The sequence below is a fragment of the Rhinolophus sinicus genome, chromosome 17, assembly GCF_057876585.1.
Source record: "Rhinolophus sinicus isolate RSI-liver-muscle chromosome 17, RSI-T2T, whole genome shotgun sequence".
In the NCBI taxonomy this organism is placed as follows: Eukaryota; Metazoa; Chordata; class Mammalia; order Chiroptera; family Rhinolophidae; genus Rhinolophus; species Rhinolophus sinicus.
The window spans coordinates 206,336,088-206,363,928 of NC_142517.1; the positions used below are offsets into that span (position 1 = coordinate 206,336,088).

The following is a 27,841-nucleotide window of genomic DNA, read 5'->3' on the forward strand; positions in this document are numbered from 1 at the left end:
GCCGCGCCGGCTTTTAGCTGAGTCAGGGCCGGTGACTGGGCACCTCCCGGCGGCGCGCCGGCCTGCGCGGCCGCTCGCTGCCCAAGGCCCACGCCCGGCACCGGGGCTGGCAGTCTGGCCGGGCATCTCTGCGAGCCCCGCGCCCCCTCCAGCTCCGGGGAATTGCGCCGAGTCGCCCGCCTTGGCATCTCTCCCCAGTCACACCCCCGTGCCCGCACCCTGTGGGCTCCTTGCGCCCGTTTTCGACCCGGAGGAGTTTTCCATAATTCTGTCCGTCCCGAAATGGGCCACGTGGGGCAGTCCGATCCCAGTGCTTCCTCGCAGGGGGTTGGGCCGGGACGGTTCTCCTGTGCGGCCGGACAGTCAGACGGCAGTTACACCCCCGAGAGCTTCCGCTCCGTTCTCCCGGGAGTGACACCCGAAATGAGGTTGGAGGGGGTCGGTTCGGGGTCCCCTCAAGGGTATTCAGTTAAAGCGCCCGGAGGACTTCTGTGTTCGGTGACGACAGCGCTGTGCACGCGGCGTTATCCTGAGAAGCAGCCGGTGCCTGTGAGGCCGGGTGCGCAGTAAATACCCTGCACTGAAGAAAGAACTCAGGGGTGTCGCGTGGGTTTTGTCGCGTACGTGGATCCCTGTCGTGACGTTTGTTTAAAATGGGGTCCACTACAGACATCAAGGTCGAGGGATGGCTGGTACACCCCTCCTGCGGATGGGTTTGTTGATAGCTGGCCACAGCCTCGGTGCTTTTCTTTCCTTGGCTGCTTACACGCCCCCTTGTCGGCCTCTGTACCCGGCACTTGTCCCACAAGTATCCTGTTGTGAACAACCGGCGATCAGAAGACAGGAACTTGTACGGAGCTCAACACCGTATTTTTATGAGAATTGCTTACAGAAGTTGGTGGAGATGCTGGGAGACGTAACAGCCATTTTCAAAGATTTGAAGAGGTGTCACCGGTACTTGAAATTAGATATTTGTCTCCACGAATTAGAAGTGATTGGGAGATGAATTTTAGTTTAATACGAGGAAGCGCTTTACCAGTCAGCACTCTCTAAAGGTGAAATAATAAGCACTAAGTTTCTTGCCACCTGTACACGAAGACGTCATTCTATTTCAAGTCTATTCATTAACACTGCTTGTTAGCCCAAACCTTACCTCATGTCTTGCCCGGGTTATGCTAACAGCTTTAAGACTGTTTTTCTACCGTTACTTCCATATAGTGGATTCTTATTGTAGTCGGAATATTCTTTTTAAAACTTCAATCACGGATTTCTCTGCTGCAAATCCTCCAGTGTTTTCCATTGTGTTTAGAGTAAAATCCAGACTCTTAACCAAAGGCCTCATGAGCTGAGTCCTGCCCTGTGTGCTGCTGCTCCCTCGCTGCACCCTAGTCACACGGGCCTTTCTATGCTTTGAAGATTCCGTTTCTGTCCGACCTCAGGGCCCCCGCACATTCTATTCCTTCTTTCTGGACTCCTCTCCTCAAGTCTTTCCTTAGCTTCTCTATCTTTAATCTCAGTTCAAATGTTAGTCTTTCCTGATCATTTTGTTAAAACATGTTGCCTCTTTCCCCCTTTGCTGGCCCCTGCCTTCATCGCAGTCCTGTAATTACTTGGTTTGTTTACTTGTCTGATTACTGTCTTTCTCCGGTAGAATTTTGGGCGGGAAACTTGGTGTTTTCATAATTCTTAGAACATTGCCTAGCAGATGGCAGAAGTTCAGAAGTATGTCTTGAATGAAGTGATAAGTCAACTAATCAAATCAATAAATCAGTCCCTAGAGTACTTTAAGTAGAGGCTGAAAAAGTATTTGGTGGGAATATAATAGAACTTAAATCTTATCAAGTATGGCAGGAGTAATGATTTTTAAGTCCTACCCTGAGACTCTGTGATGACAGTATAGTGTGTATTTGTTACTCTCGTTTGTTAAATTTGCTGAATTTCTGATCACCTTCTGCTCCAAACCTTGTGTCACCTTGTTTTCTGTCCTTTGGGTCACATTGGCATAGGATCTGTCCCAGGTGCTAAACAAGATAGCGTCATGGTTCAGGTGTGAATTAGTCCGATTATTCATTCATCTGCTAGGCACTAAGAACACAGTAGTGGATAAGAGATCATCATATACTGTTAAGTTTTTTATGAGGCTTGACGTGGAAAGGGAGTTGAGAGATAGGGATAAGTGGTTGCTGGAGGGAGATGTGAAACTCAGTTTTGTTTTTGTTGTTTTTGTTTTTAACAATATAGGCGCATAAAGGAAAATTATGCTAAAAAGCTTTAAAACAATAGTCTCCCACTCACTCCTCTTTTCCCTTCCTCATCCCCAGAGGCAGCCATTTTCAACTTTTAAGCTGTATTTCTGGAACATATCTCCATATTTATAAATAATATCCAAATATTATAAATTGATCCAACAATTTTAGATAATGTATATCTGCTGATTTCCTATAACAGCATAAGAGGTTTTTTAGCATCCTTAAACCTTTCCCATTCCCTGTCCCCCACCCCCGTCTAAACCCCATCTAAAGGAGAGTTTTGTTTTGTTTTTAAGATGGGAAATATTCGTGTATGGAATGAAAAATATTTGATTTAGTTGCGTTCCATGGACAATGGCTTTATTTCTAAGCCAGGACCATGTAACACATTAGTCTAAAGAGAAACCAAACAGGAGAGTATAAAAAATATCACCTCCTTTGGTAAAAGCAATTCAAAACACTATTGATTGATGATAGGGAATGGGTAGCTTTTTTAGTATTTTGATGAAATGTTGTGCTATTTATGATCTGTTTCACATTTAAAGCATTCTTGTCTATCAGCTATTCCACATCACTAGTTTACACCCCCCCCCCCACACACACACACACACACAATTGCATTCTTTAATTTGTCTTCTCTCCGTGCTGTCAGTTCGGTTCTTCTTTCTGGACTTGGCATACCAACCTAGAGTACCAAGAAGTTCTTCTTATCTGCTTTTATGATTTTAGAGTAGTAGTATGCACTAGCCAGTACCATGGTGTAGTTTTGTTTGCTACATTTTGTATCCTTTCGTTATGGCTCTCCAAAGACTGCTGAGGCTCTTTGGCAAAACTACACTAACCAGTTAGAAATGGCTACATTCTTAAGTAAAGTTGCCTTGATACTTTTTAATCAAATCACAATTTCAGCTCTGTTCCAGAATGATTTTAAGACCTACATGGAAAACGTGTATCTGAGAGACAGTTTGGTTTCCTTTACAAGGACAGTTACCCACATCTTTTTTCTAATAATTATTTTGACATAATGACTATATTTCAAGGTGCATTTTTTTGGAGAGGACAGTTTTCTTTACTTTCCCAGTGTTAGTGCTAACACCTCAAGGTCATATGGAAAACACTGCTTAGGAATTAAAGTCAAGAACAAGTAAGATGGTTCATCATTTAGCAAAACCTAAGTTACTTGAGATGCAAAAGCGATGCCTTACTATAGGCATCTTGAAATAATGGAAGTATTTTACCCTGATGAGTTGATGACTGATTACTCCCTTTTTTGTAAAGGGAGTTGGTTTGTTTTGTGTGGACAATTTTATTCCAAAATTGTGTGGGAAAGTTTCCCATTATGGTCAATAAATTAGGCCTTTGATTTGATTTTCACACTATAGTGAGCATCAGTATCACAAGAAAGGCTTGTGGCTCCATCCCCACAACTTCTGATTCCGTTAGTCTGTGATGGGGGGAAAAACAAGGCATTTTTAACTAGTTCCCAGGTAATGCTGATGCTACTGGTCCAGGGATCACACTTTGAAAACTATTGAATTCGGCAAAGTATGAGTGATACATGCGGTGTCATGAGGGTTTGAATACAGTTAATTCTTAAACTTTGAAATATAAACCTTCATAGTTTTAAAGAAAAATAATCATTCCTCTAGTGAAGTAACCCTTCAAAAAATACTTGTTTCTACCTTATGTTTTATAATCATGATGCACTTTTTGTCTTATAGCTGGAATTATTTCTCTTCTGGATGAAGAAGAACCACAGCTTAAGGTATGAGTTGAAGAAAAATTAATGGTTTAGTATGAATACTGTGAAGCTCTTTGAATTTAATGATATCTGTATATCTTCCATCATTTAAAACAGCCATCATACCCAGCCTGTGCCCAGTCATTGAAATCTAGCCTCCGAGGACAGTGTTTTGACAACAGCAGTTGGTTTCCCCTAGAGTTTAACAAAGCTTAGGCATATAAACCTCAATAAATCAATGTGGTACTTGAACACCCTCCACCCCTCAGTTTCTTTATCAGTAGCACAAAAAATTGTTTCTTCTGTGTCACATATTTTTAAATTATTTTCATTTGACAAAAATGTGTCATATACTTCAAGTGGCTCTAGACACCTGACTTCATTTATATTCAAACTAGCAACCAGAGGTCAACCTTGTATATTCAAAGAAGAAAAATGTTCATTATGATAAGCAATGATGTTATATGACTAGTCTGATATTTGATGATTGAAAACAGAAAGTTAATGTGTAAGCCCAAGAGAAAATATAAATCAGTTGGTAATTTTTTATATTTGTCATAGATTAAAAGTTTTAGTAAATAAGACAAAATTTTGCCTTTGGTTTGTTGGGAATTTTTTTTTAAAGGAAGTGTAATGGTGAGTCTGTCTCAAAATCGAATTTTGGTTTTATCTTCTACAGGAATTTGCACTACACAAATTGAATGCAGTTGTCAATGACTTCTGGGCAGAAATTTCTGAGTCTGTAGACAAAATGTAAGAAATTACTTTATTTCTATAAATTGGAATGAGATAAATCAACTTTGTGGATGTGGGTCTTATAGTTTATAAATTCATTTAGAAATTTGCTGCTACTAAATTGTGGCTTGAATATTTAGATTTGGGATTTTTCAGGAGCACCAGACCACAGTTTGAATTAGGCCTATACTTCCTATTCTTTCAGAGAAGTTTTATATGAAGATGAAGGTTTCCGGAGTCGGCAATTTGCAGCCTTAGTGGCATCTAAAGTATTTTATCACCTGGGGGCTTTTGAGGAGTCTCTGAATTATGCACTTGGAGCAGGTGACCTCTTCAATGTCAATGATAACTCTGAATATGTGGAGACTATTATAGGTAATTATGTTCCATCTGCTAAAGCTCTATCTTGTCAGCCTCTTTCTTGCTCTAGTGCATATAGGCACTTTTTTTTCCCTGAATTACTTTTTGATGTTGCTAAATTTCATTTTAATTGGAAGTTCGTAACCTTTCTACAATAGTTTTATGTAGGCTGAGTGTTTAGATCTAATTTCTAATTCTGTGCTTTATTATTTTTTGTCATAATGAACAGTAACATTAATAACAGTAATGATAAAGATACCTCATAAAACATTTTAAGAATGAATCCAAGAAATTATTCAGAAACAGCTAACTTAACACGAAGATAGTTATCTCAATGATCCTGTTTGTCTCTAGCCCAATGAGCATACTGTTATATGAAAAAATTAAATTTGATTATTATGAGAAACAGAAATTAAATGATAGCAGTTTGTAGAGTTGTTTCTAGTACAGGAAACCATTATTGAGTATTTCCACAGTGCTAGGCACTGTGCCAGTCAGGTTTCATACTATGGTTTATTCCAGAGCTGCTCTGTGAAGGAGGAGCAATCCCTGTATTAACAATGAGAAAACTTGGATTTCAAGATGATAAACACACATGGCTATTAAATAGGAGGGTCAGAATTTAAAACCCAGGCTTATTCACTTCAGAATCCATGCTGTTTCTGTTAGTAACCATTGTTTTTTCATTTGTTTATTTTTGAAGTGAGGTTGTAGCACAGAGGCAGGGCTTCTGGTTCTCCATTTTGCAAGTTGAACCAACTATGTAAGATTTTGTTCAAAGATTTTGTACCTTTAAAAAGTGTTGGAAAACTTCTGATCCATTAGATGAAGGAAGGACTGCATACCCTTCAGACATGTCTTTATGAAATCAGGCTTTAGATCATAGTTACAGAGGGCCCAAGAGTATGTTCTCTGTAAGGAGTATACAGTATGGATATGTTTTGAGTTTCTTATTAAGAGGAAAGCTACGTTATTCACCTAAACCCTTAAAAGAAGAAAGTTGGTATTCTCTTTCAGAAATTGAGAAATGCTGCACGAGGTGGTCCAAAGGGATACTTTCAAATGTCCCTGAAGTTCTAAGTAGGAGTCTGTGTTCACATTTTTGCTGCGATGGTGTGAAAGGGTTGCAAGTAACTTTACTGCTGTTGGGGGCTCATTGAATTGGAGTTTCATCTGTGAATCCCATGGAAAGAATACATGATTTTAAAGAATAGACCATATCGTTTGAAACCAGAACATTTCTTTACATTAAGTTAGAAAGGGGGTGTTAAATACTCTTTTTTCTTATTTAAAGGATTTTGTTTTTTGATGATTGTTGATAATTTTTTCCAAAAGTGATCTGCACGTGCTTGCAGTGCTATCATTTTACAAATCATGCTTTTAAACAGGGCTGCTGATCTATAAAGGGCTATGAAGTGGTAGATGCCTTCCCTGTTTCTAAACTATTTATCATCTTAGCTTGTAGAAAGTGATTGTTGATCCACAAGCTAGTTCACTTTGCTTTTCTTTATGTGGAAGAAAACTCTTCTAGTTTTATAGGGACTGTTAGAATGGATTTTTTTTTTTTTTAACATCAGTGAATTCGTGAGGAGATATACAAAATAAAATTTGGGAAATACTTCTTAGTATCTTAATATCATAAACAGTACATCCAGAAAATTCAAGACTAGTAACTCTTCTCCCAGTTACGATAAGACTTCCACTGGGAATGATTCTAAGTTATGACATAAACCTGCTAGGTGAGAGCACAAATTTACAACTACGGTACGTTATTTTTCCTCTCAATTATAATCTAAAGAAAACTCCCTAAATTCTATAATTCTGAGGGTCCTCTTTAATGGGATGGGGTAACGTTTTCTCACTTAACTACGTTTGGTTCAAAAAGCTTATATGAGGGCCTGGTGAAAATTTTCTGCAACCAGAATTCTTTAAGGTCTGCTTTGTGACTGCCACGTTGACTGACTGTACCTGGACCTGAGTGGTTCTACCTGAATGGACCCAAAGTTTGGTACTTTCCAGTTAACAAAAGTCATGTGCTTTCCCCCCAAATATGGACCCATTTAACATGGCCACCTAATGGGCTAGCAGTTCTTTATGCTAGTTCAAATGTTTCCATTTCCTGGGGCTATAGTTGCAGCCTTTCTTTTCTTTGAAGGGGAGAATAGCTATTATATAGGAGTATGTCATTCAACTTTCTTCCTTATGAAGGTGAAGAAGGCTTAGGGAAATTCCCTTTTTTGGTTTTTCCTAAAAAGTTTAAAGTGTGATTCCAAGGTAGTGTAGGTTGTAAGCAAACTTAACTATTTCATATCCAGTGCGCTATTGGCGCCCTTCAGTATGTCGCCCCATCCTCCCCATTCACCCAAATCATTGTGAAATGTGGAAGCCAAATTGTGCACATACACCATTGCATGAATCTTCACACTGGGGGTGGTGGGGGTGGGTTGTGAATAGCTTCTACCCACCTCTCATTGAGACAATGACTATTTTGGTTGATGTGCTACAATTGCTGGAAAGATTTTTGGAAATCTTTGGAACTGCCTTTAGAACCCATGGCACATTTCAGGTCATTTCACCATTATTCAACAGAGATGACTTAGACATGGTCCTTTCTCTCAAGTAGCTAATAGTTTCATTAATGCGAAGAAGTCTAATAATTTGTTGCCATGTAGTAATTGCTGCAATAGGTCTTTTTTAATATCCTCAATAATGGCAAATGCTTGTTTTTTTGAAGTGAAATGGTAGCTATTTATAGCCAACTGTTGAATAAGCAGCTTAGTCACATTGAATAATATAATTTTGATCAAAATAAAGTAACGAGATAGAAATGTTTTGAGTAATATCAGCCTTATTAGAATTAGTGTGTAGCCTTCCAATGTAATTGTTGGGAAGGAAGCTATAATTTGTATAACTTTTAGCATTTAACAATTTTGAAATTTTCTTATTACTCTATAGTCCCATAAATTTTTATGACTACAAGTATAGGCATTGTCCTTTTAAGTAGTTCAGCCCAATTTACAAGGTAATCAGAGTTATTTTATTTTCTCCATAGCAAAATGCATTGATCACTACACCAAACAATGTGTAGAAAATGCAGATTTGCCTGAAGGAGAAAAGAAACCAATTGACCAGAGACTGGAAGGCATTGTGAATAAAATGTTCCAGCGATGTCTGGATGATCACAAGTATAAGCAGGCTATCGGCATTGCTCTGGAGACACGAAGACTGGACATCTTTGAAAAGACTATACTGGAGTCGGTAGGTGGATGATGTGATATTAGAGATTGTTATTGATGGGGAATCAGCAAAGCAAATGATCAGCACTGCGAATTATTGGTAGTGAAAAGAATCTAGTTTAGAAATAGTAAGGTACTCTTTGCCTAATGTTTTATTTTTATACTTTATATATGAACTTTGGCTGTATTTTATGTTTATCGAATATCTGCTTTTATCTTACTGCATTTGTTTTTTTGAGGTTTTGCATGGGGAAGTTGTATTAATTACCCTGCCTTTTTAAAGAAGACTGTATTAATAAACTATATTAATGTATTTATTATGGCTAAAACTAAGAACTAGATTTCTGTCTTGGGGTGTTTTGCAATAATTATGACAATTGTAAGTTGCCAACCAGTAGTCAAAACGGTGCAAGACTGAGTTCAGTGAGCACTGATTCACATGCCCACTTTGCTGCCTCCCCACCTGTCTTCTATGAGTTAGCTCTCTGCACGCCAGCCATTTTGACCTCCTCTCAGCTGCTAGGATGTACGCTGCCTTGTTCCCCTTGCCCAAAATACTGCTTGTGCCAAAAATACTTCCTTTTTTACCCTTTACCTGCTTTATTCCTGTTCAAGATTCAGAGGTCATCTCAACTGTCACTTGTTTATAGATCCTTCCATCAATCCCCGCCACCCATACCTTCCTCAACCCCTCCTGCCAAGACTAGGTCCAATTTCTTTTAATTAAATTTATTTAAGAATAGAATTACCATATGACCCAACAATCTCTCTCCTGGGTACATACCCAAAAAATCTGAAAACATTTATCCATAAAAGATAAATATACTCCCATGTTCATTGCAGCTTTATTTATGGTGTCCAAAACATGGAAACAACCAAAGTGTCCTTCAAAAGATGATTGGATAAAGAAGATATGGTATATATACACATAAGAAAAGATGAAATAGTGCCAATTCTTTTGTTAATCTCTTGGAGCCTTGTGTTTTTTTCATGTTACTACTGTAGTAATTAACTAATTGTATTATTACGTAGTTAACATCTGTCTTTCTCACCAGATTATAACCTCCATAAGGACAGGTACTTTGTGCCTGGTTCACCACTATGGCCCCAAAGCTGAAGGCAATGTTTAGTCGCAGTGATGAGAATTGTTTAAATGAGTAAATTAATGAAACACCCAGTGTGATAGAATGGCCCTGTTTTACTCAGTTTCATTTTTGTGTAGTTGTAGCCTCTCCTTGTCTTCATGTGAATAGAATGAAAGTACTTGTTTTCATTCATTCAACCAATAATTTTGAATGTGTACTATGTGCCAAACACTATTCTAGGCACTGGAGATACAGTGGCAAACACCACCAACATAGTCCCTGCCCAAATGGAACAATCCATTGGAGGAATAGGCAGCCAGGCAAATAATTATAGAAGATAAAAGGGTGGTAAATGTTAAAAAAAAGAATAAAGCAGAGTAAAAAGTGCATCTTACTTTGCATCCCAGTGTACATATGCATATAGACATAACGAGTTTTATGAAACAGTTCCTACTTTTACTGCTTGTAATGTAACTCTGATATTTTAAAATTGTATTTTATTTTTTTTAAAATGCTAGTCCCAGTAAGTTGATTTCATTATACACTAATGCAGCACAACTCACTATTTGAAAAATACTCCTGTAGCTCTTCAGTATGTTTATTTATGTTGTAGGACTTTAATAAGTTGATATCTCAAATATTGGGCATGCTTTGAAGAACTGTAACGTTCAAGTCTGGAGTCGAAATTTCCATCAACCAGATGTGACAGCACTCAAAACTTGGGTCACTCAGAGCTGAATAACAGTTGTTACATATGTTTCTGGCCAGAGACTATAGTCAGTAAGTCATGAGGGAGTCTAGTCGTAGCAAGAATTGGAGGTGGAAAGACTTCAGCAGACACGACTGAAAAACATAGCCACTCAATATATGGGCAGTTATTTGTGTATATCTTTTTAGAATAATTAGTAGCATCACTTTGTTAAAGCATACTATGTTCATATAATGATGATCCTGGATGATCACTATTTCTATTCATTTTTTCATGAAGACAAGGAAATAAGTAATTTCCTTTTAATTTTTATATCTAAAATGGTTAAAAGTTTTGAAGTTTTTATTGTTTAAGGGCTTTTTAAATCTTTGGCTGTCTAGAATGACTGAAGAATATAGATTAAATAATTTGATTTCTAAATAAACATGCTTCAGTAGTAAGATAATGCTGTATCTTTAAATTATTTCTTTCAGAATGATGTCCCAGGAATGCTAGCTTATAGTCTCAAGTTGTGTATGTCTTTAATGCAGAATAAACAGTTTCGGAATAAAGTACTAAGAGTTCTAGTTAAAATCTACATGAACTTGGAGAAACCCGATTTTATCAATGTTTGTCAGGTAATTACATTTCGTTGTAGTCCTTCACACTACTGCTGGGCTGTGCCTCACTATATTACATCATATTACATTTTATTGCATTGCATTGCTATAATGGTTTCATACATCTCTCTCAGTTTTCCTTCATAACAACAGCCCTGTGAAGATAAGGTATGTAATTTATATTCCTTTTTACCTATAAGAAATTGCATCTCACAAAACTAAAAGCTATTTTGTTGTAATGCATTCTTCCTGTGTATTTTTTCATTTTGAAAATAAGCCAAGCATTTAAGGAAATTTTGGGACTGAAGAAGGTTAAAAGAGAAATAGAAGAAGAAAAGATAAAAACAATACCTATGTTATATCGTATAATTCTTCAAAGAATTTCGAGTGTAAAAATTATCTTTGTTTCATTACCCAAACACAACCAAAACATTTGGGTATATTTTCTTTCTCTTTTTTTGTGTATAAATTTGCTTGCACATTTTTAAAAAGTTCAGACAGTACTGAAGGTATATAAAACAAAAGGTGTATCTTTTCCTTTCCTTCAGCCTTTTCTCAAGGGTAACACATAGATGTTTTTCCACCATATATTATTAGCACATGTCCAGCTACCTCATTCTTTTCAGTGGCTACACTGTATTTTTATTGACTGGAAGTACACATAGGTTTGCTTTTTAATAACATCATACTATATAAATTGTTGTATTCTGCTTAGAGTATAGCATTTTATCACACATTTTGTTTGTTAAATGTGTTCTCATTATGTTTTCATCCTCTCTACCTTTTTAAAATTTAGGTTAATCCTTTTTTTTAATGCTTTTTAAAGCAAGTTTGAAACAGAAAAACCTGGAAGAAAAATAACCACATTTATATCACCCAAAGTCAACATTTTAGTGTATTTCCTTTCAGTTTGCTCATGTAGGCTTTTGGAGTTTTGTTTCTAAATAGTTTTTTTAATAGTTTTTAAATTTTTATATGAGAAACAGTAGTCGTCTGTGTTCTTCCTTTGGGTATTTCAGTTTTATTCCTTAGAGGCAATTTTATTTCTTTCAACTATTTTAATCCTTGTCCCTTAAAACTTTTTTAAAATTTATTTTAACATTTTTAAAATATATTTTTTGAGCAGGTAATACATTCACATGATTCAAAATTCAAAAAGAACCAAAAGATATACAGTGAAAAATCTTCCCACCCCTTTCCTCTAGCTCTTAAGTTCCCTTCTCTGGAGGCAAATAGTGTCAATTACATGTGTCTGTCAACCTAACATTTCTTCATGTTCTAACTCTTTCTTGACTGTGTAGTAGTCACTCAGTGGATGTACTTTGCTTTACTTAGCCGTTTCTCTGTTATTGGTCATTTATTTTGTTTCCATTATTTTCTATTCTTAATTTGTAATAACTGATTATGTATTCATTTTAAAATTGAGTTATTTGCTTCTGAAGGGAACAAGAAAATTTAAGTTTAAAGGAAAAATTGTAACATTATTCGATAATTTTGTTAAAACACATGGCAGATCATAAGAATAGTTAGAAAACTGCTTCAGAATGGTCATTTTATGCCTCTTGTCTGGGCCCAGCACAATACTATGAGTGAATGACTCCTACAATTTATGGTAACGCAGAAATTACAAGTAAGGAGCACTTAAGTGTAAATTAAGGGTAAGATATAAAGCAGCCAAGATTCATTCACCAACCAGTTATTGAATACTGCTAATTGCCAGGCATAATATTAGGAGCTGTGACTATAATTTGTATGGCTTTTCTTATGGAAGGTAGATGCCATTTTTAGGAAAACTTTTATGTAGTGCCAGCATCAGAAATGGAGTGCTAGACTAGACAGTTAGTCTGCCCCAGTTTGCCTATGCCTCTGTTTTCAGGTTTCCTGTATGTGATTAAATAATAATGACTGTCACGCTCAGTATCTTGTAGACAGAGTTTTCGATTGATATGTAATTGTTCTTTATCTGCATTTCAGTGCTTAATTTTCTTAGATGATCCGCAGGCTGTGAGTGATATCTTAGAAAAACTGGTGAAGGAAGACAACCTCCTGATGGCTTATCAGATTTGTTTTGATTTGTATGAAAGTGCTAGCCAGCAGTTTTTGTCATCTGTAATCCAGAATCTTCGAACTGTTGGCACCCCTATTGCTTCTGTGCCTGGGTCCACCAATACGGGTACTGTTCCAGGATCAGAGAAAGACAGGTATAAGTATCTTTTTTCTGCATCAGAATTAATTGAACAATCTTGATTTCATTTGGGAATAGGTAAAATGTTCATAGTCTGCATATTTTAAGAATAAATTTTACCATTAGCTTTCATAGATTGTAAAGTCTTATTAAGGATATTGCTGTTTTACATTGGTCTGAGCACATTAAGGAAAACCAAAGAAATCGACCTCTTCTGGAAAGAAATGGAAAGGATTTTCTGATTGGTGTGCTGTCTAATCAAGTAAATGAAAAATCTCAGATGGAGTAGGTGGGCTAGATTTTAGATACTTGAGTTAGATATTTGGAAATAAGAAACATTCTCAGCTTTTGGTGTTCTTATTAGAACTAAATATACATATATCTTAGGCTGATACAGTATTAGATATTATTTTCTTACATACACATTTAAGCCACTTATTAAAAACGTTCAACTTAAGTGTCTTTGTTGTGCCTGCCTGTTTTCGTTTTAAAATTGTTCACATAGCAGTGAGAGTCATCCTTTTGAAACCTAAACATATTTCATATAAAATTCCCTTACCTCATTTCTTGCTACTTCTTTACTTACCACCTTCAGATCTCATTGACCTTACTGGTCTTCAGAAACAGTGAAAATTTTCCTGCCTCAATAAGGTTTTCTTGAATTTTAGTTTTTAGTATTTGTTTTCTTCCCTTACTTTCCTTCTTTGTGGTCACTTGCTTTATATAAGTTATACTTTCTTTGCCCATCTTCTATATTTGTCACTTTTTTCTGAATCCTTTTCAGCTCTTTAATTCTTTTAATTGAATAATAATTTAAATATAGTAAAATGCATATATCTTAATTATTCAGTTCAGTGAATTCTGGCAGTATAAACATTTACGTAGCCATCACTTCTGTTATCATCACAGAAACTTCCCTTGTATCCTTTGAGGTCAACCCCCTACCCCCAAGGCAACTACTGTTTTGATTTCTATCACCATAGATTAGTTTTGCCAGTTCTTGAACTTTATGAGAATGAGATTTTAGGGTACGTATTCTTTTGTTCCTGCTTTTTTCACTCGGCATGTCTCTGATATACATCTGTGTTTTTGGGTGAATGAATAACTGATCTTTGTTGCTGAGCAGCATTTCATTGTATGAATACACCACTGTTTGTTTATTCATTCTTATACTGGTGGACATTTGGTTGTTTCTGGTTATTGGCTGTTAAGAACAAGGCTTCTATGAACATTCTTGTACAAGTCTTTTTTGTGGAAAGATGTTTTCATTTCTCTAGGGTCAATACCTAGGATTGGAAAAACTGGATCACAGGGAATATGTTTAACTTGGTAAGAATCTGCCGGACTGTTTTCCAATGTGGTTGCCCATTTTACCCTCCCAACTGCAGTGTATGAGCACTCCAGTTATTCCACATCTTTGCAACATTAGATGTTATCAGTCTTTTTAATGTTACTTATTCTAGTGGTATAAAGTAGTGTTTTGTTGTGATCTTAATACAGTCACTTGTGAGATATATTGTTATGAATATTCTCCTTATCTTTGGCTTATTTCTTCATTTTATTAGTGGTATCTTGATAAGCAGAAGTTTTTATTTTCGATAATCCAGTTTCCCATTTTGGGATCCCATCTAAGAAATTCTTTGCCAGCCTGATGATTGCAAAGATATTCTGCTGTGCTTTCTTCCAGAAACCATATAGTTTTAGGTTTTAGTGTTATGCCTATGGTAGAGCTCAGCTGAACTCTTTGTATACGGTATGACGTAGGAGTACAGGGGGTGTCAAAAAAATGTATACACATTTTAAGAAAGGAAAAACCTATTAAAATTGTAATATTCAATATATACCAATAACAAAAGATGAATACAAGCCACGTTTGACTTCTGCATTTACAAGAGGTGCTCAAAGTGGTTACCATCAGCGTCCAGACACTTCTGATCACGGTGAACTACTGCTTGAGCAACGTTGATCAAAGTGTCTACTTGTGTACATTTTTTTGGCACCCCCCGTATATGGATATCTAGTTATTCCATCACCATTTGTTTAAAAGACTATCCTTTCCCTGTTGAATTGCCTTGGAGCCTTTGACAAAAATCATTTTGCTGTGTGTATGTGTTGATTTCTATATTTTCCATTATCTATTTGTCTTTCCTTGTATCAATACCACGGTATCTTTGTTACTAAAGCGTGTGGTAAGTCTTGAAATTAAGTAATGGAAGACCTACAGTTAAGACTCTTTTCCCCCAAGATTGTTTTGGCTATTATTAGCCTTTTGCATTTCTGCTATAAATCGGCAGAGATTCAGATTGGGATTGTGTTGAATCTCTTCAATTTAGAATAAATTGAACCCCCAGCTATGGGATTTTATGGATCTTACAATCCATAAACATGGTATTATTCTTCATTGATTTAGGTTTTCTTTAGTTTTTCTCAGCATTGTTTTGTAGGTTTCAATTCAGAAATTTTGCCAATATTTCTTTAAATTTATTCCTAAGTATACTGTGTTTCTTGATGTTATTGTAAGTGGTATGTTTAAATTTCAACTTCCAGTTGTTAATATGTAGAAATACAATTGATTTTTGTATATTAATGTTGAATCCCACAGCCTTGCTTAAATCACATCGTAGGTCTAGTAAAAAAATTTTTCTAGATCTTTTCATAGAATTCGCTACATGGGAATCATGTCATCTGTGACTAGAAAGAAACGATTTTACTTCTTCCTTTATAACTTTCATACCTTTTCCCCCTTGTTTTTCTGCCTTGGCTAGAATTTCCCATATATTTTTGGATGGATGTGATGAGAGTGAACCTCTTTATTTTGTTCTGATCTTAAAGTTTTTTTGGTTATTTTTTTTTTTTTTTTTCAGTTTGGGGAAGGGGGAAGGGGGGGCAACAGGACTTTATTGGGGAACAGAGTGTACCTCCAGGACTTTTTCCAAGTCAAGTTGTTGTCCCCTCAATCTTAGTTGTGGATGGTGCTGCTCAGCTCCAGGTCCAGTTGCCGTTGTTAGTAGTAGGGAGAGCGCAGCCCACCATCCCTTGCGGGAGTCGAACCGGCAACCTTGTGGTTGAGAGCCCACACTCCAACCAACTGAGCCATCCGGTATCTCAGCAGCAACTCAGCTCAAGGTGCTGTGTTCAATCTTAGTTGCAGGGGGGAGCCCACTATGCCTTGCGGGAGTTGAGGTGTTGAACTGGCAACCTTGTGGTTGAGAGCCTGCACTTCAACCAACTGAGCCATCTGGCACTGGCCCATGTGGGAATCGAACTGGCAGCCTCTGGAGCTCCAACCGCCTGAGCCACTGGGCCGGCCCTGTCTTGTTCTGATCTTAAAGGGGATAGCATTCAGTTTATTTCTTTTTAATTAAAATTTTTTCTCTTACCTTCTCCTTTTCTTGTGTTGTGTTTATTTGCTCTCGTGTTCCTTCCAAGTTAATCTGATTTCTGAAATGATTATTTTTCCTCTTTCATTTTTAATTGTCCCTAGTTCTGTTTCATTTCTGAGTTTTTCTAATTCTGATATGTAATATTCTTTTATACCTTGCATGATTTTCTTAATGTCTTTTACTTCTTTTGAAATTTTTTTCTTACACTATTGTATGGGGTTTAACTTTATCCTTTCCTGTGGCTTATCTTTACTGTAATTAGTTATCCTAAATTTTTACAAAAGAGGCTTATTTAGGAAAATTTTTCTAATTTCACTGCTCTTTAGAACTTCCTCTTATGTTGTGTTTGTGGACTAGTAAACAAAATGGTGTTTTATGTTCTGAGATCTCCTGGCTCTGTTTCCTTTCCCACTTTTATTTGTGCCTTCCTTTTCCCTTCTTAATTTGGATCCTATGCTTAGCATTTTCTCAATATAGTGCTTTGACCAAGAAGTGAGTGTTGGCTGGTTAGTTTTAAGAGTTATTGGGGCCCCCAGCGGCTTCACTTCAAATTGATCTTGTAGCTGTTGGTGTATCTCCACCTGACCATTTGGAGAATTTGGGGGATACTTTGTCACCTGGTTTTGTTGTATTTGTTGTTTATGCATTTTGCTAACCTAGTTAGTTGCTTTGTGTGTTTTTAGGAATTTATTTGGAGGAAATTCAGTAACTGGGCTGCCTCCATCTTAATTAGAATCGTATCTGATTCTTAACAGCAATACTTACGAAGTAATTGAACATTTATTTCCTTGCAAAATATTTAATTTGGACATGGTTCAGATCTGCAATTTGATAACAGATCACCCACACATACTATTCAGAAAAGATTTATCAAAACAGTAACTGTTGGTTCTCTTCATTTTAGTGACTCAATGGAAACAGAAGAAAAGACAGGTAGTGTACTTGTAGGAAAGACACCAGAAGCGGTAAGTTGAGGTTTTGATGGGCTATTTAACATATATTCCCATGGTATATTGTAAATTACTTTAGTGTTACAGACTTGTTTTTATGGAGGTTTATTATTAGGTTTGATACCAAAGTCATTTTATAAAAAACAGCTTTTTTGTAAAAAGTACGGTTTTAAAGACTGATCCCAGAGAGAACTTAACTTAGAAGAAATGAAATCCTTAGATCTTTACCAAAGAATGAACTCTGTCCCGAATAACACTGTCACAGGGAGAGAAAAAAGTATGGCCTCTGTATAAATGACAACTTATAGAGGGGGGCATTTTAGTTGTCTTTGTTGTCCTTTAATATTCATGGTGTGTGGAAGAGTTGGGTAAGTATTAGAGCAGTGCTCTGTTGGACATAAATGTTTCCTCCATCAGGACTTTCGGTTTTTCATGCTCAGGTATATAAACTTCAGCTGTTGTTCACTTGGTTAGATAGTTGTGTTGATGGCTTGGTAGTTCATGAGACCATATATGTATATGTGTTGATTAAAGGTGCTTTTGATTTTCTCAGTTTGGATTAGGGAGTTCTTCACCTAAAGTATAAGTTGGCTGTATATAAAATAGTTTTCCTTGCATATCAGTAATTAGTTATTCTTTTACAGTTTGGGTTTTTGTTATTTTTTTAATATTAAAATATTTTACATTGGAAGCTAGTTCAGAATGAATTGCTTTCCTTCATGAAGCTGGTATCATATCTCAGTGGCATCAAATAAATAAATAAATTAATTCTTTCTCTCACATTATACATGAGGTTTTTTGTTTTTAATTAAAGTTCATAGGGGTAATAATTGTTAGTAAAGTTACATAGGTTTCAGGTATACAATTCTGTAATACATCATATATGTATCACATTGTGTGCTCACCATCCAGAGTCATATACATATTTTCTAGATCCTACTGTTAAAATATGAGTGTGGTCGTGTGTACAGACTGAGTTTCACTGGTTTAGGGCTATTAAAATAAAGTTGGCTTAGTAGATTCCAGTAATATATGAATTTTTTTTCTGTGTTTATTTTGGTAGAGTCCAGAGCCCAAGGACCAGACTTTGAAAATGATTAAAATTTTAAGTGGTGAAATGGCTATTGAGTTACATCTGCAGTTTTTAATACGAAACAATAACACAGATCTCATGATTCTAAAAAACACAAAGGTAGGAAATTCATCTATAATGGAAGCTTTTTTCTTATATTTATTTCTTTGTTGAATATAAGTACTTATATTTATTTCTTATTGAACACTTGGTTGCATTTTCCTCTTGACCAAGGAAATAAGTAAGTTTTTGTAAAAGTAACAATGGGAGAAACTCTTTTTTTTTTTTTTTTTTTTTTTTTTTTTATTAAATTTATTGAGGTGACAGTTGTTAGTAAAATTACATAGATTTCAGGTGTACAATTCTGTATTACATCATCTATAAATCCCGTTGTGTGTTCATCACCCAGAGTCAGTTCTCCTTCCATCACCATATATTTGATCCCCCTTACCCACATCTCCCACCCCCCACCCCCCACCCCCCACCCCCCTTACCCTCTGGCAACCACCAAACCATTGTCTGTGTCTATGAGTTTCTGTTGGGAGAAACTCTTAAACTTGTTGAAAAAGAAAAGGAATTAATATTGCTTGAACTCCTGTTTTTGTGCTAGTCTCTCATTGGGAAGTTTAGTGGATTTTTTTTTTTCATTTTCTTTAGCTAACTTTTTATTTTAATGTATGCTTGTAGTATTTGGACAAATATAGAATAATCAACATTAATTCGATTTGTCTGTTTTCCCACGAACTACAAACTTGAGAGCAAATTATTATTGTAACCTTTGTTGAGGTATTGATCACAGTTGTTCATATTAATTTTAATTTTTGAACAGGTAATATATTCATCTGCTTCAAAAAATGTTTTAATATGAAAAGATATAGAACATGAAAAATCTTCCTCCCTTTCCTGTCTCGTTTACCCAGTACTTTTTCCCAAAGTCATTTATTCTTTTTTTAAAATCCATATATTATTTCATTATTGAACAATTGTTTGAAGCATATGTAATAATGCTTCTCCAAACTTTTAAGACAATTTTTACAAATGGCAAAAAGACACAGAATTACATAATTTGCATTCATGACAACTATTTGAAACTAATCTTTATAATATAGTCTCATTAAAAATAAACAAAATGATTTTGATGACTGCCAAAGGTACAGCGTTGCTCTTTGGGTTACCCCAACACCTTGGAGACCTTGGGCAAAATGCTAAAGAGAAACGGCAAGTTAAACTTTTCAGAAACCAAAAACTAGAACACCTATTACCTAAATCTACTACTGACCTCAAGTTGAGACCACAAATAAAGCTCTATTTGACTTGCTTATTTTTATAAACTAGCTATTTAATCTTGATAAAGAAATATCCAAGATCTGTATTTTAAATACCAGTTCTGGGGAGGCCGGGTGGCTAGTTTGTTAGAGAGCTAGCTCTGGGCAAGGGGCTGCTGGTTCGATTCCCACATGGGCCAGCGAGCTGCGCCCTCCTCAACTAGAATAAAGTCAATGAGCTGCCGCTCAGCTCCCAGATGGCCAGATGGCTCGGTTGGAGTACGGGCTCTCAACCACAAGGTTGCTGGTTTGACTCGACTCCTGCAAGAGATGGTGGGCTGCACTCCCTGCAACTAACAACGGCAACTGGACCTGGAGCTGAGCTGCGTCCTCCACAACTAAGATGGAAAGGACAACAATCTTAGTTGTCTTTTTCCAACTTAACTTGGAAAAAGTCCCAGAAGTACACACTGTTCCCCAATAAAGTCCTATTCTCCTTCCCCAATAAAATTTTTTTTTTTAAATTAAATACCATTTCAGTTTATTCATATTTCACTAAAAAACAGGGCCTCTGGTTGTGTGTTCATGTGCGAGCTTGTATATGTGTGAATACTTTGCCAGTGATAAAAATCTGTATTTGTTTTTGTAGGATGCAGTACGGAATTCTGTATGTCACACAGCAACCGTTATAGCAAACTCTTTTATGCACTGTGGGACTACCAGTGACCAGTTTCTTAGGTAAATATGCTTGAAGGTTCCCACTTTGTTTTAAATCATCTTTAACAGAGACTCTGTTGACATTGTCACAAGATGTGGAAAGCTTCCCCTGCCTGCCAGTCCTGAATTTTAAATTCTGTTTTTGCTATTAAAAAACATTTTTATTGATACGCTTACTTGTTTTAAGATAGAATTAATACTCTTTATTTTATTAGTTGGCTCGAGTATCAACTTTTGAATGAAATATATTAAGCTTAGGAATTTAATATAATTTTGCTTTTGTTCATAGTGGAATTACATATCATGCATTAAAAAAAAATTCTCAAAATATTAAGAACAACTTAGGAGGTAAAATAGAATCAGTAATAATTTGAGATCCATAAAGTGAAACAATTTGTAATAGTTCAAGTTATATTTTTAAAGCTTTGACTTTAGTGTTATAAAAAGTTTGGAGTTTGTTTCAATCGTGTTGCTAAATTTTCTTTCTTACAGAGATAACTTGGAATGGTTGGCCAGAGCCACTAACTGGGCAAAATTTACAGCTACAGCCAGTTTGGGTGTAATTCATAAGGTAATATATACTGATCAGTGTGAACAGGCATCAGAGCAGAGCAATTTTTCTGAAGTTAAGAAAAAGTAAAAGTTTACTGTAATTCATTGAAGTACATTTTGTTAGATCAGTCCTCTTACAGGGAAGGATAAAGTAAGATACTACTAAAATACACATGTATGTGTTTGTTTTTATTAAAAGGTAGAAATCCTTTTCCTATGAAGACTAAGCCATTTCTCAAAGGACAAATTGAAATAAGTTATTGGCATAGTCTAAGATGAATTTGGGAAAATGTTATAAAACAAGGGGAAAAAATGGAAGCATTTGTTTCTAAGCAGGATGTGACTGGATCTCATAAAGGCTTTTCTCTTATTTGAGTGATAAAGTTGTATAAGAGAGAGCCCCACTTCCTCCTTCTCTTTCAGCAAGGGAACATTCTAGAGAAAAACAGTAATCATAGAAAATGTTAGGTCTTTTTCCTCTTACTTTTTCTTACTGACACCTTTGTTGTGGCCCAAATTTACAGGGTCATGAGAAGGAAGCATTACAGTTAATGGCAACATACCTTCCCAAGGACACCTCTCCAGGATCAGCCTATCAGGAAGGTGGAGGTCTCTACGCGTTGGGTCTCATTCATGCCAATCATGGTGGTGATATAATTGACTATCTGCTTAACCAGCTTAAGAATGCCAGCAATGATGTAAGTATTAGAATGGAAAACTAAAATTCCATTACTTAAGTATCCAGGAAAACATATTTGCCAAATTGTTTTAGTGAGTAGAAATTTTGTGGAATTTGTGAATTCCCAAATCAGTACTGTTCTCATAGAGGTTTTTTTTTAAAAAAAAAGGTAATTTTCTTTTCTTTAAGCTAAAATTGTGCTTCTCAGTCCTTTAAACCTGTGAGAAGCAAAATAAAGTACCAGGGATTTGTAAAACACAATGTTGTATTCCCTGCACTTTAGAATCTAGTAATGTTATAGCTAGAAGTGACCTTAGTGATCATTTAGTCTGATCCCACCATTTTACAGGAAACCGAGGCCCCCCCAAAATTGCATATATTCTCTTAGGAATCAGAATTCTTGCTTGTTATGATCTTTGATAATTTTTTAAATGCAAAAGTTTTGAAAAACTTATTAAGTAGCCCCATGTTATTTTAAGTAATCTAGAAATAGATTTTAGACTTTTTTATGTTAGAGTAAACTCAGAAAGCTGTAAGGAGAGTAGCTGAGTGAAGAAAACTTTGTCCTCCTACTTCATTGAAAAGATTCAGGCCAGCAGGACGATCTGGCTCAGCTAATACGGCCCCTGTCCGCAGGCCTTATGTATATTTACTGCCTTTACCTCATGTTCTCTGGTCTCAGGTAGAAATATTCTTACACAAGCTTTTTGGTTGCCAGCATAAACAGGAGTTTATTGGAAGTATCTTATATAATTAAAAGAGAATCTGATGAACTAGTTCTCACAAAGGTTAAGAGCCAGGGCGATTCTTGGGACCTAGATAACAGGAATGATGGAATTGTCTCTTTAAATCCCTACTGTCAGGATGAGTGAACTTGAAATGTTTTTGGTCCCTGGGTCATTCCACTTAAGAAAGTGATCATTCCACTTAAAATTCCAGGGAAGGAGCATGCGATTGGCCTGTCTTGGGTCATAGGTCTGCACTTTGGCTAGAGGAAGGTGGGAGCTTCTTAAATGACAGTCCCACCAAGACTAACAGATGGGAGAGGAGTATTCCCCAAGCAAGACTAAGGTGCTATTACCAATAAAAAGATACTGTTCATTCAAAAAATGACATGATCACTAGTGTCCCACTTCAAGTAAAGACCAACTTCTGCTCTTGACCTCATTTTCTCCTACTTTATTCACAACCATGTTTTATTAGATACCTTTTTTTCTCCTCTTCAGCCTCCTTCTATGCTTCCTCCTTCCTCTTAGCCCATAAGCATATTCAAGTCTCACCTATCCTTAAACAAACTTTCCTTGACACTTGCTTCTTCCTCTTGGTTGTTATCTTTCTCCTCTTCTTCTGTAAACTTGTTGAAAAAGAGTTGTGGTTTCCACTTTCTTTTCTTTTATTCACTTCTCAACTCACTATTTTGCATTAGTAAGCACCATTCTTTTGAAATTGAAATTGCTGAGGTTACCACTGGTCTTCTGATTATCAAATCCTTTGATCATTCTCACTAGACCAACTGCTTTATATGTTTACTGTCAAAATATATTTTGAAATTAGTATAAAAGCTCGGATTTTAAGTACAGTGTACCAAATCAATGCAGCCCATGCCTTTTCCCTAGATTGTTCGACACGGTGGCAGTCTGGGCCTTGGTTTGGCTGCCATGGGGACCGCACGCCAGGATGTGTATGATTTGCTAAAAACAAACCTTTATCAGGATGATGCTGTGACAGGTAAACGATTCTTTCTAAAGACAACAAATTTTAGGAATAATTAACATAACTAATATTTATTTTCTACCTATATTTTATAACCTCTTAAAAATCTAATGGATTTCTCTACTTGAAGAGGATTTTTCTCCATTTGTCAGACTCATAAAAGTATGTTTTGTAATATATAGGCTTTTATAAATGGTATATCTTGTGTGTCTCTCGGTATAACTGACTTTTGCAAATAGAAATTTATTAGAACAATCTATTTGTATCATAGGGCTATCTATACTGCATGGTGATAATGTAGAAAAAATGTCACCTTGGAAATCACTGTAGGATTTGATGGTGCATTCAGTCAAGATTTAAAAGGAAAATAGGTATAAATATATGGATGTACTTCCACATAAAATACCCTCCTTTTTGTCAGATGTTTGAAAAATAATGCTATAGGAAGCTAATGGTTGTTTTTGTGTGTTTTTTAAATATTTTATTGGGGAAGGGGAACAGGACTTTATTGGGGAACAGTGTGTACTTCCAGGCCTTTTTTCCAAGTCAAGTTGTCCTTTCAATCTTAGTTGTGGAGGGTGCTGTTCAGCTTCAAGTTGTTGTCCTTTCAGTCTTAGTTGTGGAGGGTGCAGCTCAGCTCCAGGTCCAGTTGCCATTGCTAGTTGCAGGGGGTGCTGCCCACCATCCCATTCTTTAATGTTTTACTTTTTACTCGCTAGGGGAAGCAGCTGGCCTGGCCCTAGGTTTGGTTATGTTGGGGTCTAAAAACGCCCAGGCTATTGAGGACATGGTCGGCTATGCACAAGAAACTCAGCATGAGAAGATTCTGCGTGGGCTTGCAGTTGGCATTGCATTAGTCATGTATGGGAGAATGGAAGAAGCTGATGCTCTCATTGAGTCTCTCTGCCGTGATAAGGTGACAGCACACATTCGTTATCCTCTTCTCCTTGCACTTCCTCACCTTGCAGTTATCTCCACCATTTACAGAAACACTCACTTTCACTGGAAATTATCTGTGTTCCCCTCAGAGCACCTGGCTACATTTGTTGATAAAACTTCTTGCAAGATATAAAGCCTAATAGAATTCAGGAAAGAAAAACAACTGATTAGAAGAGATGGACAGGAGTAAGTTGAGGATTTTAAATTTAATGAAGGCTTCAGATCAGTGATTTTCCGATAAGCAGATCTACAAAAGTTCTTCAGAAATTTACAAGTTGATTTCTTTTAGAAATAGTGTTTTTGGAATGATTTCATAATCTCTTAAGATAAAAAGTTTACTTCTATGTTTTTTCGTTAAAAAATGGTGCCAAATGAATACATATTTATTTGGGTGAGGTTTTTTTCCCGTTGCCTTTTATTTTTACACTAGTATTGGTTATGGTAGTCAGTGGTAATATTGTCCTCTATAATCTGGTAAAAATAGCTACTGATATAGTTTATTGATGAACCTACTAATTATTTTGCTCAACTATCAGACTTCATATTTCTGCCACTCAGCGATCAGTGCCCAATAATTGAATTAATAAGGTGAAAAAGCAAGTTAAAATTACATTTAGAAGTGGGCTTCTTTGTTGTTCATTTGATAAATGGAAGTTGAGTGTCACAGGGCAGTATTGTTGGTATTGGATGTGAGTTTATACTTCCTAGAAAGTGTGAGGCAGGACAAGCATGTTACACAGAATATTGGGAATTACAAGCAGTTATTTCCTCCCATATTAGAGTCTCTTACTTCCCCATTCATTTAGAAAACACCATCCACAAAAGAGTTCATTGTTTCCTACCTGTAGCGAACTCTCCTGGTGCATGCAACTATGCCTGTTAGACTGTAGAAGTTACTATTTGAAATGATAAGCTGATGATTGATGTTGAATTATTCTTTCTTAGGACCCAATTCTTCGACGGTCTGGAATGTATACCGTAGCCATGGCTTATTGTGGCTCAGGTAACAACAAAGCTATTCGACGCCTGCTACATGTTGCTGTAAGTACTCTGACCTTTCTGGGGATAGGGGTGGAAGGGAAAGTTTTCAGTGGATCCTAAGTGTCTAGGTAAGTGCATCACCCACACCACGGGACCACCACCAGTGGTCTCAGGTTCAGATTCTCATTCACAGGGTACCATCTGCCATACCTAGCTCCAGGTTCACTTACCTTTTCAGAAGGGTAGAGAACAGGATAACAGTATGTCAGTATGAATGAAACCCCTTCCGGTGCACATTTTGAAACCCTATTCTAAGGGGCACACTCTTTATAAGGAATAGGACCACATGAGTGTGTGCAGTCACCCTAGGATCAGGAAATCTAATGAACAATAAGAACCGCTTCTTTTTATAGCCCGTGAAATTAGCTTTCAGGTACCCCCAAGGGACATGCTGTATTCCAAGAGACACATTGCAAAGGAAAGCCAATGCCCATGTTTTCCAGCAGGCTTTTCCCAGTCATAGTCCTCCTAATCCAGATATATAGCCTATCAACAACAAATAATGTTGCCTGGTGACACAGCGGGCATTCTACATGTCTCAACTCAGTAGGTTTCCACTATCATGGTGCTGGGAGAAGGTAAGCCCAAGGTCATCTTCCTGGGCAGAATGGGTTTAAACTATCATTAACTCCTTCCCAAAGCTATTCACATCCCACAGTATTTATTAGTAATTTATCCGTTATCAGTGCAGAATGTGGTAATGTTTGTGTTTTGCTTGAACTTAGGACATAACGTTTTTGAAAATAACATTGAAGGAATGGTTAGATTTTCAGCGTAGCCCACAAAAGCTATAATGCAGCTGAAATAGTCTTTAGAAGTAGCCTTGAATCTTAAACATCACCAAGTTTTAAAGGCTTCTCACCCCTGAAATGAAATTCTCGGATGAGTTTTTCTAAATTTCGGGAAGACATTCTAATAAAGGAATAACATATTAATCAGGTCCAATTTACATTTGAATGATGTGGGCCTCTCGGAGTAGTTCAGTAATAGAGTGCACGGTTAATGTAATCATCCTTTACGTTGTTTCCTAGGTGAGTGATGTTAATGACGATGTCAGGAGGGCAGCTGTAGAATCACTTGGATTCATTCTGTTCAGGTAATAATTTCTAACTCCTGGTTCTATTTATGTTCCATTTCTTTTTATAGTCAGTATCTAAACTAAAATACCCGAGGAATATATCTAGGTTCAGAGTAAGGACCTTTAACAATTAGACGAGTGCTGTGCTTTTGGGAAAAAAAAAAAAGAAGTATATCTTGGGATTCTGAGAGCGTATATGAGAAGTAGAAAAATAACTTAATTATTTCTCTTTATTTTTTCATAACATTTCTACTTATTCACTTAATTTTTAAAATCCAAGTAACACCTTCAGTACTCCTCTTTCCATGTATATTGGTAATTCAAGTGGGATGCTATCGCTTACACAGGTTTGTAGAGTTCTTGAAGCTCCTCCATGAAAGGAAAAGGTTTGTTTAAATGCATAGTGAAGATATTGTTTAAATGCAAAAGGGTGAAAATTTTGCAGGTTTAAAAAACATATTTTGGACTTGAAGGTCTGGATAGTTGTGATTAAGAGGTAGACACTCTAAAACCAATCTACATGTATTGAATCCTGGCTCCACCCTTGTTAGCTGAGTCTTTGGGCTTGTTACTTTGCCTCCTTGAGCCTCAGATTCCTCATCTGTAAAATGGGCATAATAATAGTACCTATTTGAGGAGCGTGTTTTTTGACAATTTAAGTGAATTAATATCTAAAACCTTTAGAACAGTGTCTGGTAATAGTTAAGTGCTATTTAACTATGTGTTAGTAGTGGTACTTGCTATAGTTAGTGGTAGATGCAGTAGTTCTTCCAGCAGTTCTTACTGTCTGCTTAGCTCCGATCTCAAATTCCACTGTGTTTTTTTTGTTTGTTTTTTAGTTATTTTATCTTAAAATAAACAAAAATTAAAAGTACTTCTTTTACCTGTGTTTGGACACTGCTTTTTACAGCTTCTTTGTGATGAAATTACACAATAAAATAAGTTCCCAAGGTACATGTTAGATGAATCAAGTGTCTCATGTCCTTTTAATCTCTGGTGTAGATTTTCTACCCCAAGTTCTTGGAAGTGAACCTTTGTTACAAAGATTGTAATGTAATTCAACAAATATTTATTTGACATCTACTGTGATTTGGTTATAGGATCTTCTCCATAACATCCCAGATAGGAAGTTACCTATTTACTGCAGGCTGTGAAATATTTTCTTCCTATTGTGGATAAAAATGTTGACTAAAACCGAGCAAAGCACAGACCCACATGGCATGCTAATTGGTTTCTCCTTATACCAGTCAGTTTTGGTGAATGAGGTTGTTCATCCAAGTACAAATGTTCACTGTATTATCTTCTAACCCTCATTTGTCTAACTGTTGACAAAGACACCCGAGAGCCTTCACAAAACCCTAAAGACTTAGTATTTATTTATACAGATTTGCTGGTCTGGTACCTCCAGAACAAGATTAGTTGGTTATTGTTTCTTAGTAAATCCATAGACATGTCAAATGTTCATTGATTCCTTTTCTAAGATCTGACAAAACCTATGTATATTAAGCTTTTTTTTTCCCCAAAAGATCTGCGGTAGACTCCACACTTTGAAT

The 27,841-nt window shown here is 36.4% G+C and overlaps 1 protein-coding gene across 2 annotated transcripts in view; it reads left to right on the forward strand.

Moving 5' to 3' along the window:
* PSMD1 (proteasome 26S subunit, non-ATPase 1) overlaps positions 1-27,841 on the forward strand; it is a 92,213-nt gene that overhangs the window by 204 nt on the left and 64,168 nt on the right. The window contains exons 2-16 of one of the 2 annotated variants that reach the window (XM_019739782.2): positions 3,971-4,014; positions 4,670-4,743; positions 4,931-5,100; positions 8,138-8,343; positions 10,589-10,732; positions 12,689-12,915; positions 17,187-17,247; positions 18,296-18,424; positions 20,219-20,307; positions 20,779-20,857; positions 21,363-21,536; positions 23,134-23,245; positions 23,950-24,146; positions 25,115-25,210; positions 26,242-26,306. In XM_019739782.2, the coding sequence (XP_019595341.1) occupies positions 3,971-4,014; positions 4,670-4,743; positions 4,931-5,100; positions 8,138-8,343; positions 10,589-10,732; positions 12,689-12,915; positions 17,187-17,247; positions 18,296-18,424; positions 20,219-20,307; positions 20,779-20,857; positions 21,363-21,536; positions 23,134-23,245; positions 23,950-24,146; positions 25,115-25,210; positions 26,242-26,306 (1,867 nt within the window). The remainder of the gene's footprint in view (positions 1-3,970; positions 4,015-4,669; positions 4,744-4,930; positions 5,101-8,137; positions 8,344-10,588; positions 10,733-12,688; positions 12,916-17,186; positions 17,248-18,295; positions 18,425-20,218; positions 20,308-20,778; positions 20,858-21,362; positions 21,537-23,133; positions 23,246-23,949; positions 24,147-25,114; positions 25,211-26,241; positions 26,307-27,841) is intronic. The other variant, XM_088794183.1, reaches the window with a different exon arrangement.